The following is a 12,254-nucleotide window of genomic DNA, read 5'->3' as shown; positions in this document are numbered from 1 at the left end:
ATATTTGTTTTTATTTTATTTTTATTATTTTATATACCGAGCAGAAGTCAATGGAAGGAGACCAAGAGGAAAGCCGCGTTTGACGTGGATGGATGGTGTTCTGATTGCACTGCAGGAAAGAGGTCTAAACATAATGGAAGCGAGAGCTCTTGTTGGTGATAAGAAGGAGTGGAGAGATGTTGTGAAAGGATAGTGGGATTATGGACGCGTTCTTAAGGATGGGCTGGGCACCCGTATGATGCGGCAGGGGTAAACCAGTGAAAGCTGTCGGGCCCTGCTGTTGAACAAAAGAGTGTGTTGTGTCACCCTGACCCGAGTGACAGGCCGCTTTCTGGTGTCCCATTTCATCTGCAGGGACAAAAGCATAACCAACTTAGGTGCCGAGGTGCCTAACTTGTTTGGGCAATTGGGTTGGGTTTTTTGGGGGTTTTTGTGTGTGTTTTTTGCTATTCTTTTTTTCCCTTTTATTTTCTTTGTTATTGTATGTGTTTGTCTTGCTGTCGGTCACCCCTCTTGAGGGATAAGACCAAGGTAGATAGCTAGATAGATTCCTACCGATAAGAATTGCCGATTAAAATCTCGTCTCTGAAGAACGCTAAATTTATTCCATCCATCTATTATCTGCTCCGCTTATCCTCAGTAGGATTGCGGGCGTACTGGAACCCATCTCAGCCATCTTCAGGCAGTGGGCAGGGGACACCCTGAACCGGTTGCCAGCCAGTCGCAGGGCACTTAGGGACAGACAACTCACTCGCTCATTCACACCGAGGAACCAGACAATTAACCTGACATGCATGTTTTTGGAATGTGGGAGGAAACCGGAGTGCCCGGAGTAAACCCACGCAAGCACGGGGAGAACATGCAAACTCCACACAGGAGGTTCGATCTCATGACCTCAGAACTGTGCCACACACGCGCTAATCATTGCGCCGCCGTGCTACGATAAGTTTATTATTTTATTTAACCGCTTGCTATATTTTGTCGGAAAAATAACCTCACACTCAAAATCCAATGATGGAGGGAAAAAACATTGTATAGACAATAAAAAACTATGGGTACTCCATAATGTCTGGAAGAGACACGACTACGTTTGGCAACTACTTTCATAGAAAATTCCTAATATAGTATAATTAAGAACATATAGTGAATGATTAATAATCTTTCTAACAAGTAAGGTCGCTGCCCTAGTTACGAACAAGGCAGACAATCGTTCGTAAGTTGAATTTGTTCGTAAGTTGCTTCAGTGCTATATTTTGTGTGTTTAAGGTTTATAGTAGGTTTAAAGCTTGTATACATAACCTGTATTGTTTTGTACTAAAAAATAATAATTTCATAAAATAATATGCTCTATAAAGATGAATAAAGTTGAGTTTAACTTACTTTTGGGAGATGTGCTTCAAGAGGTCCTCCTCTGTGGTAAAAAAATGGCAGAAAAAAAGCGATCCAACCATTTTCTTGACTGCATCAAGCTTTCTTATTCCACCTTCATTTCAAAAGAAACGGCTCTCCCCTTCTTGAAATTTTGCACCAACCATACTGAATGGATGCACGAGATATTGAACAATAAAAAAGTTCTTAGCGCTCTGGATATACATTATAGTATGTTTACACACGAACTAGGAAGAGGAAGCGGATTTCTTCTTCGGGGTGGATGCTGGATGAGCTCTCACAGCGCCACAAGCCGGTACAGGCGGAAAGTAGCACTACATTACTGTCCTGTACTTGGATAAAGGTGCACACAATACAAAATGTAACTTACAGCAATGTCCGGATATTTTTCGACATCCCGAAAAAATGTTCGTATCTATACCGTTTTTCGTAAGTCAAATAATCGTAAGTAGGGGAGAATCTGTATTTTTTTTTTTTTAACCATCGCGACGATAACTGTGACGTCATATTTTGCCACGATCGGTCTGATAATTATTTTGCATCCTTAATTATTTCTAAAATAAACAAAAGTAAGTCACCACGTCTCAACCGCTTCTAAAAAAAGTAACCATGATAAGTTGCCCGCCACATAGTAAAGTCCTGACACTTGAACCACTTCACTTTTGCGCGATAACCTCTCTGACACCACACATACACTCAAATACACATTCATGCTGCTGTCAAGTTTTCTTATACTGTTTTTCACCCTGCGATGACAGCCTAAAAAACTTGTGAGACGAAATAGAACTCGAAAAGTCAAAAAGTCCAGATTAACCTTTGAGTATTTAGTATAGATTAGTGATAAGACACTGATGATAAGAATTTTACATACTTGCACACTTAGGTGGGGCAGGACGGCGGCGCAGTGGTTAGTGCGTGTGCGGCACAGTTCTAAGCTCTCAGGAACCTCCTGTGTGGGTTCAAATCCAGCTCCTGTGCGGAGTTTGTATGTTTTCCCCGTGCTTGCTCTAATTCAATTATAATTAATTTGTGAATAATGTTGTTGGATCTGCTGCGGTACAGGGAGTCTGCAATGTTCTTTAGACTGGGCAAAAAGTAGCTGATTATTTTCTGGGCTCTCTTGATGACTCTAAGGTTCTCCTGTTTGTTGCCATGCACCCAGCATCCCTCACCGTGATGCTGTGATTCAATTATAATTAATCTGCCAATAATGTTGTTTGCTCTGCTGGGTAGCGAGGCCCCATAATGTTCTCCGGACTGGGTAAAGAGTATCTGATTTTCTGGGCTTTTTTGATGACTCTAAGGTTCTCCTGTTTGTTGCCGTGAACCCAGCATGCCCCACTGCGATGCCGTGTTTCAATTATAATTAATTTGTTAATAATGTTGTTGGCTTTGCAACAATAACGAGAGCCGGCAATGTTTCTTGGACCGGGCACAGGGCAGCTTATGATTTTCTGGGCTGTGTTAAGCACTTTTAAGTTTCTCCTGTCCGTTGCCTTGCACCTAGCATACCTCACTGTGATGCTGTGATTCTGTTGTAATTCATTTGTAGCAACCCATATATAATTTGCAATTCTTTTAGCTATGGAATCAGATCTATTTGATTTGATTCAGCATACCTGACTTGTTGCAGTACATATTTTAATATCAAGTCTTTTTTGGAAGGGTATATGTATGCTATCAGTACACCTACATCATAAAACAGCACTGCTTTTGCCATTGCATTACGATTAGAGAGGCTTGGACGGGTCTTCTCGACGCCCACGCTGACGCTAATAAGACTGATCCATCAGCAGCCAGAGCGAGGGAACAATCTAACCTGCCGGCCTCGTGCATACATCCGCGTTCACGCTGAAAAAGGAGGAAGGAGGCGTGTTTAATGAAGCACAATAGGGGGAAGTGTGTGGGGGTGAGACGGAAGCCACATGTCATCAACTTAATTTGATATCCGTATTAGGGTTAGGGTTAGAAATAACCTTCGCATTATCGCTAATTGATCTAGTGGTTTGGAATGAGAATCGTTTAACCAGGCCTGTTTACATGACACAGAAAAGGTAAAAATGCTGATCAGTGTTTTGCAAAACTGGGGAAAACTCCTTTTAATATGCCTCATAATAATTTTAAAAGACCCTAAAAAGGACCCGTTTGTTCAGATATAAGATCACATTCTCACTCTTCAAATTGGCCACTGGTTTACAATAGTTTCAGACTTCATCCGTTCCAGGATAGCAGTCTAAAAAGTCTAAAATTATTTTTTACAATAAGAAATCATGTCAAACCCATTATTCAGTTCTGGCCCATATAAAAAGTTCACTATTTTAAATACAATGTGTATATAACAAGCAGTTTAGTCCTAAACATGGAGATCAGGGGTCCCAAACATGCAGTCCAAGGGCCAGATATATTGTGACTCCCCCGCCTTGGCATGGAAGTTTAATGTAGAGGAGTATGTATGTTTTCTTTTGGTAATAGATCATCACTGCAGTTGAACTGAAGGTTAAAGGACAATGGACGCACCTCGCAAATAATATTTGGGTATTTCTGCAGTGTTTTGAACTCGTTTTATCTGATTGACCAGAGCCCAACTTAGGTGTATTTGCTTCATTATATTCCACAGAAGTGAAACGTTACGATAAATTATTTTGCAAGAAGCCATGGTCAGTAAAGTACAGTTTGTGTTTATAAAATAAAAGGCTTGTCGTGTCATGTTTATTTGTATAGCCCTTAATCACAAAAGGTCTCAAAGGGCTGGACAGACTACTGAATCTTATCACACCATTCCCTGATCTAACACCTACATGAGGGCAAGGAAAAACTCAAAGACCTCAACATGTGACCATCCTGCAATATATGTTTCAAGGGCATCCACAAGCAATACACAGACACCATCAACATTAAAATATTGGTCATTCTTATTACTTATTTATGTTTATAGAACAGGAACAACTTATGTATCTCTTTTTCCCGGAATGTGAATAACTTTCACTATGTCCATGCTTTTCAGGAACAAATCTTTTTGATATAATTGACTAGCAATTTTTGAGTGCAATGAGTTACATTAATAAAATGTATTTTATTGGCCGTATATGCTAAAATGATATATTTTTGCATACAATTGCTTTTAAACAAGGGTGAGCAATACCAAGAGTTTTGGTATTGATCCTATCAAAGTTGTGATTCCATTGGTAATGAAAAATCTTGCCGGTGGTTATCAGGAAAAAGCAGAGAGAATAATTAAATCTTTAAATAAATAAATATCATCTTTCTTTTTTTTCTACACCTTGAGTAGTGGCACTGAGTCAACTTTTTCTAAGCGTGCCGTGGGTGTACGCCTGCTTTCAAATTGGCACAAAAACGAAGATAGACAGGAAATGGATCCTTTCCAACAAAGGAAACGAGCACTGCAAGCGGTGTGAATAACACTAACACACGGGAGAAACAAAGAATTAGTGTGGGCTGATGTGGACGGTTGAGTTTTATATTTATATATTCACCATTCCCTTGGGAAAGGTAGATTTCCATTTCTCCAGCAGGGCAGAAGCAGACACGTTTCGGTAAATGACACCAGCGAGAGTGATGGCTGCCTACCTCTCGCTAGCCACTTCAAAGTTCTTGTTTTATTTCTGTCCGGCAGACATTAAAATTCAAGTCAGGGTGAATTATCCATCTCTATGATGTTTTAATGATGGAGGAATAGTCTGCGTGTGTGTGTTTATCGTTCAATGTTGCTTTTAAAAAGCGGTTCTAAATTAATGTGAGTTTAATACGATGCTTGGATGTGAAGGATATTAAGTGTGTAATTTAAAAGCAGTTGGAAACAAGGCAAGTACTTCATTGGATCATAAATTGCTTGATTGGAAACACATAAATATTAGATTTGCTGGACTAATGTGCTTATGTGAAAATTAATTGAGTTAGGCCAAAAGCACTGGTTTCCACGTGATTTGAATGAAATACAGTTAAAATAATATTTGATTGTTAATTACAGCTCATACATTAGAAGTGTGACTTAAGACAGGTTGCCCAATTTTCTCATTTTCTCAATAAAATATATACCAAACCAAACCTGATATCCGATTTTTTTTTTTTACAATTAATAGCAGTGGCTGAATTAACGTCCGGCGTGCAACTTACAAAACGTCTCGGCCCGGGTGGCCGACAACCTTTTCAAGAAAAAAAAAAAATATATTTTTTTTCAAATCGAACGTTTGCTTTATTCCGATTTAGAAATCTTCGTTCGGTTTGAAAATTTTTGGAATTTCTGTTCGTTTAGGAATTTGCATACTCTGCAGCCAATCAAGAGCCTGCATCGAATAACTTTGTGCTTCTGGACCTTCCCGAGCGCTATAAGGTCGTGCATTTGCATATAGCACAGAGAACACAAGAAAATGGATAAGTGTTTAGGAATCAAGCCAAAACCCCAGCCCCAGAAGAAAGATTCAAAAGAAGCTAACAAAATTGATGACGCTACAAAACGTAAACGTACATTAAAAGCATCGTGGAAAGAGGAGTTCACGTGGCTTGTAGCAGACGACGCAACGCAAACATTGCATGAATGAAAATGAGTCCATACAGGGACATACTGATGGCAGATGGAAAACAGCGATGTCATATACATGCAATGAATGCAGTAGCTCAGGAGGTAGAGCGATCGTTTTAGGATTAAGGGATCCCAGTTCGAATCCCGGCTTGTCCGTGTTACATGCCGAAGTGTCCTTGGGTAAGACACTGAATCCCCAATACCCCCAATAAGCAGGTTAGCGCCTTACATGGCTGCACAGATCACGGCCGCTATTGGGAAATGTGAAGCACAATGTAAAGCGCTTTGGGAAGTCATTGACTTGAAAAGCGCTATATAAATGCAGATCATTTCATTTCATCATTTAAGTAGATTTACATACCTGCCAAGTACCACGGTTTTGCCGTAATGAGTACGGTTTTCTTGAACCCACTACGGTGTTACGGTTGGATCACAAAATACTACGGGTTTCCCCTTAGAAAATAAATGAAATAAAATCGTAAAAACATTCCACCGCAATATGGAGACAAAGTACAATTTCAAACAAAAGTCTATTGGCGCTGCCAGAATCAACTCCTTGCCCTGAACAATTCTCGCGCCGGCGTGATGAGTGGGTCCTATCGTAGATGCAGTGCCGGAGCTAAGGCTAAGCGGCTAGCGGCATTATAAGTCTTCTGTATCGTCCGTAATCATCGTAAATGTGAACTCTATACCAAATAAAAACGAAGCGCACAGGAAGTGCAGTTTGCTGTGTTTTACGGAAACGTGGCTCACGTCTAGCATCCCGGACGCTAACGTGGAGCTACCCGGAGCTAACCTCCTCTCCGATTCCCCGCTGCAGTGGACTCGCTAACACGAGGTAGTGTATGCCTGGGCACAAAGATTTAAATAAATATATATATGAAATTAAATGTTTTGTTTCTTATTGTATCAAATATTGAAAAGAAAAGAAAACTATGAGGGTTTTCTATGACTGTTATATTAAATACATTATTGAGCTTTCTTTCGATTCGCAATATCCCCCCACCCCACCCCGGCATCGTCCTAGACCTGACCGTAGACACTAGGCTTTTTCACTTTCAAAAGTTGGCTGGTATGGATTTAGAATAATCTCAATTTTAAAGTGTTGTTCTGTTATATATTCTGATTATCAATCCTTAATACTTTACAATCGTGGGCTTTTTTTTTTTTAGATTAGTCGTCTTATTGTGTTTCAAGTCGTGAAAAATGTGGCAGGCAACTTTTTTGCTGGGCATGCAACTTTTCAGAGTTGTCTGCCCTGGTGTCCGCTAACTTTTTGTCAGACACTGTTGATAGTAGTAGTGATGCAAGTTATTCAATACATATTTGACATGCAAATTTTAAACCTAATTTCTCAATAATGAACAGGAAAAGTGGGTTCAGCCATGTGATTTATCATTTCAACAACTCCAAACATTCAATAGGTTAATGAAAGCTAGGCTTAGTCTTTTTTTCTGATAAACCCTTCAAATCATGAACTAAGATGTGCCTTTTTTAGGGCGTCCGTTATAGCAAGACTCTACTGTAATTATATTATAAAATCAATAATAATGTACAATTAATCCATTTTAATAATTTATTGTTTATCATATCATTAATTTTTATTTCATTTACCTGTCCCTGTTAATCCACTCAAAATCTTTTCTCCCTGCTGCCTGAATCGATACATGATCAATAATCATGGCGGTTTCAATTCTGTTAAATGGTAAATGGTCTGCATTTAGCGCTTTTCAAGTCAATGAAGACCTCCAAAAGCGTTTTACAATGTGCTTCACACTTACCCATTCACACACACACACTTACACACCAATAGCGGCCATGCAGCCGTGGAAGGCGCCGACCTGTTTATTGGAGGCATTAGGGATTCAGTGTCTTGCCCAAGGACACTTCGACATATAACACGGAGGACCCGGGTATCGAACCTGCGATCTCTTGAACCCAAGATGAGCGCTCTACCTCCTTAGCTAATGCTGCCCCATTTCATTGGTGAATCGTTAATATTTCTTAAGTCGTTTCTGCTTTTGTGACAAATATAGTCGAGCATTGGTCCTTTACTTCCATGTACCATTTTTATTATTATAAATGTATTGTTTGAGATGAACTTTGAAGACTCCCCCAGGCCAAGGAAGGAAGGATGGATGGATGGATGACCATGAGGTCAAAATATTATTAATTACCCCCCCAAAAGCAGAAAATAAAGCATAAGTTGGAAATTGTTAACACATATTTAATAGAGAAAGTATTTAACTTTAAACTTTTTAATGACACCTCAAATGACTCACCTTGCCTTTAATGGTAGACATGTGCGACTACTCTCTGGTCTCCCAAAGTCTACCATCAGGGTATTGTGTAATCATAGGCTGTAGTATGTAATAGTCTGTAAAATGTGGCTCGCGGGCTGTATTTTGCCCACCTCTGGACTTTCATAACAAATTTAATTCAACACCCTTGGCCCGTGTACAAAAATGCTACTCATTGCTTTTAGCTAACTTGCTACGATTCAACTTGTTAGTAATAAATGATCAGCATCAGCTTTCAGTGCAGAGATCCCCCTGTTTTGTGGTTAATGGGGACGACAACACCCGCGAAAAGTGAAAATCTGGGTACACCTTTTTTTTAACGGGTGGCCTTCTTTGGAGTGGACTTGCTGATTTCAGAGAAAGGGAAGGAGTAAGGGGGAGATACGGAGTTCGGGGTGAGACGGGGAGAAAGAGGGGAGAGAGACCTATGAATGACATATGTTTCACGTTGACAATACCTGTGTATTATTTGTTATTGCAACATCCCTTGCAGCCTGACCATCCTGGAAGGGGGATTACCTCATGTGCAGTCCCTTCTCAAGGTTTCTTCATTTTCCTCATGATGAGGTCTTGAGTTTTTCCTTGCCCTCATGTATGGTTTAGATCAGGGGATTGTGTCATAGTCTGTAGTTTGCAATAATCTGTGGTCTGTGCAGCCCTTGTGACTCCTTGTGATTGAGGGCTATACGAATAAACTTGACTTGAGAATCAACTTATGTTTTTATCAAGGACAATTTCAAAAACGATAAAATTGACCCACTCTGCTCTCCTGATATGTTGGGCTATATATTTAGAATTCCCATCAGTTTTAAACCTGGAGACCAGCACATCTGTGACTCAGCCTGCTAACATTAGCAACTAGCATTGCAGACCATTGCTAGCATCGCTGAAGCTAGCATTAGCACCACTACATCGGTTGGTTTCCTTCTGCAGACCGACAGTGGAGAGCATATTGCCATTCTGATAATGTTGTTATATGCTGAGTGCACAGCATCAGGCAGAAGAACCTTATAGAGAGTCATCAACAAAGAACAACAAGAAAATCATCCTCTGCTCTCTGCCCAGTCTGGAGGATATTTGCAGCCAATGTTATTGCACTGTTTTCTTGCACTATTTGTGATGGACTTAAAACTTAGGCCAGTCTACAAGCACTACCTTATAAACATGAAGAAAATTCTATTGTAAATGCACACAAACCAGCAACTCTTTTTCAGCAAAACTTTATTTATCTAAAACAAATAGAAATTCACAATTCATAAGTGATCCAATATATGATTTTGTTTACAGACTACCGGGTACTCGCATCATGTCCGGCGCCGATCACCTTTCAAGCACTACGGTCAGTGAGGTCTCCACCATGACCACCTCTTCTGCTGTTGACGCCGCTCCCATTTCCAAGGTCAGTTTGAGGGCATTTCAGTGGACAGTGATTCTTTATAGAGGTCGACAGATTATCTTGCAAGCTGAATATCAGCGCTGATTTATGGGAATTTGACGGATATCGGTATTTGCTTTGTTTTTCTTTTTTAAATATCTCTTACTTGTTAAATTGCTCTTTTTCATCTCCCCTCCCCGCTACCCACCCCGTGCCTTCTGATTGGATAAGCCACCGGGGGCGGAGACATTCAAGCAGGAGCATTAGCGCAATAGCTCTGCTAACTGACATGCCTGTGTCAGTGATATAAAAGTATGTTTGCTATTAAGAGATAGCGTAAAAACTGTAGTTAACTTGTTTCTGAGAGGAAAGTTCAAGTGGAGACTGATATACTAGCTCTTATTATAACTTTAGTTCGTCAATTAGGCGTATGTATTTGTGACTGAGACGGAGGAGAAAAAGCACGCTAACCTGGAAGTGATTAGCTCACTTACCATAACATTAGTTTGTCAGTCTGGCTCTAAAACGCCCACACTTTTCTATTCACCAGGTTTGTTGAAATTTACATGTACTTTTTGTTTTACGTTAATTTAAGTCATGATGCTGATATTGACATTTTTATTTATTTATTGTAAAAAAAAATCAAGGAGCTATTTTAGTTTTTATGTACCATTATACAAGTTACTGCTACGCCTAATTCTGTTTCCTGTACGGTTATTTTTTGGTTTAAGTGAAAGATTAGTCATGCTAGTTGTACTGAAATTCCAATTTATTCGCTATAAAAGTTCCAGGGAGCTAATGAAGTTTTATTTAAATTCATAACAAATATTTTTTGTTTATTTTTATTATTTAAACATTTCTAATTTTTAAGCTTTTACCAGCAAAGGAATATCGCCTCCAAATATTGGTTATCGGCCTCCTCTTAATACTAATAATCGGTATCGGTATTGGCCCCGAAAAACCCATATCTGTCGATCCCTTGTATTAAACTAATATACAAAAATAAACACTATTGTGTGTGGATCCATCAGATCTGTATCAAGTCCAAGCCAGGACAGAATAACTTGGTTGATTGGTTTTGGTAAAAACAAGATCTGATCCTATCCAGAAACGTGAACTATGACATATATCATTATATTCACTGTCACTGTTCTGGCGATTTCTTCTTCGTGGTTGGAGCCTCCCTGCCTGCACACAGGAGGAACTTGGTAGAAGAAGAAGTGGGTCAAGCTCTCATACATGCTGAAGTGGTTAAACCCAGAGTTTAAATTGTATCTATCCATCTATCTACCCTGGTCATATCCCTCAAGAGGGGTGACCGACGTCAAGACAAACACATAAAAACAAAGAAAAGAAAAAAGGAAAAAAGTAGCAAAAAACACAAAAAATTTGACCACGGCCAACCCAAATGCCCAAGCACCCAAACAAGTTAAGCACCTCGGCACCCAAGTTGGTCATGCTTTCGTCCCTCCAGATGAAACGGGACACAAGAAAGCGGCCATGTTACTCGGGTCAGGGTGACACAACACATTCTTCTGTTCAACAGCAGGGCCCGACAGCTTTCACTGGTTTACCCCTGCTGCATCATACAGGTGCCCTGCCCATCCCTTAGAACGCGTGTAAACATCCCACTATCCTTTTACAACACCTCTCCACTCATTCCTATCACCAACAAGAGCTCTTGCTTCCACTATATCCAGACCTCTTTCCTGCAGTGCACTCATAACACCATTCAGGTCAATCGCGGCCTTCCTCTTGGTCTCCTTCCATTTACTTCTGCTTTGGAGATTCTCTTCAACAATAAGTTAGAGGAGTATGAGTATGGATGTTAAGAGAGGACTGTATGAGAGTGTGATTGTGCCGACTGTGTTGTTTGGTGCAGAGACTTGGAGCCTGAACGCAGATTTGAGAAGGAAACAAAAATTTTCGAGATGAAGTGTTTGAGAAGTTTGTTTGGAATGACAAGATTGGATAGATTGAGAAATTAAATTGTGAGAAACGGAACTGGAGTAGTTGTGGAACTCAGCAAGCGTGTGGATATTACAGTACTCTGTTGGTTTGGACACATGGAGAGGATGGATGAGAGTTTAAATAGCTTCACAAAATTCCTTCACTGCCATTGACGTCTGCATCTGTCAACGGAAGTAAATAAGTAAATTTCCCCAAAATATATAGCTGCCATTGGCAATGAATGAGTTAATTTAAGAGTTCAATATAAAACAACCACTCCCTAACTTCTGACCATCGAGACAAACCCTCTGATTGTACAATTATTCCCCAGAAATGAAATAGATTGTCATTTGGCCAGAATTCAAACAGTCTTCAATAGCTCTTTAAATGCCACTGAAGGCTGTTTATTTAAAGGTTCCTTTTTATTGATACTAGGCTGGCCATTAATGAGTTTTACACATTGTTAAAGTTAAACACTTTTTTATTTTTTTTATTAAACTTTTCAGCTTCTAACTTTTGTATTAAGCTGTCTGTTCTTTTGTCCCTCTCTACACACACACACACACACACACACTCATTCTGTTCTTTCATACTCAATTCCTTTTGACAAGACTTTTACTGACTCTCCTCTGAACGCTGCTGAACATTCCTCTTTGCTACTTGATTGATTTTTTTTTGTCAATTTTCTGGATATCTCATT

General features: G+C 39.8%; 1 protein-coding gene across 8 annotated transcripts in view; it reads left to right on the top strand.

The window, feature by feature from the left end:
• The window catches only part of LOC148362919 (pleckstrin homology domain-containing family A member 7-like), a 154,541-nt gene that overhangs the window by 82,528 nt on the left and 59,759 nt on the right, over positions 1–12,254 (top strand). For all 8 annotated transcript variants that reach the window (XM_088340511.1, XM_088340512.1, XM_088340517.1 and 5 more), the window contains one exon: positions 9,517–9,628. In XM_088340511.1, the coding sequence (XP_088196637.1) occupies positions 9,517–9,628 (112 nt within the window). The remainder of the gene's footprint in view (positions 1–9,516; positions 9,629–12,254) is intronic.

The sequence above is a fragment of the Urocampus carinirostris genome, chromosome 7, assembly GCF_059441175.1.
Source record: "Urocampus carinirostris isolate Australia breed hairy pipefish chromosome 7, RoL_Ucar_1.0, whole genome shotgun sequence".
NCBI lineage: Eukaryota > Metazoa > Chordata > Actinopteri > Syngnathiformes > Syngnathidae > Urocampus > Urocampus carinirostris.
The sequence above is the reverse complement of the archived record's forward strand: the minus strand, read 5'-3'. Positions and strand labels throughout refer to the sequence as shown.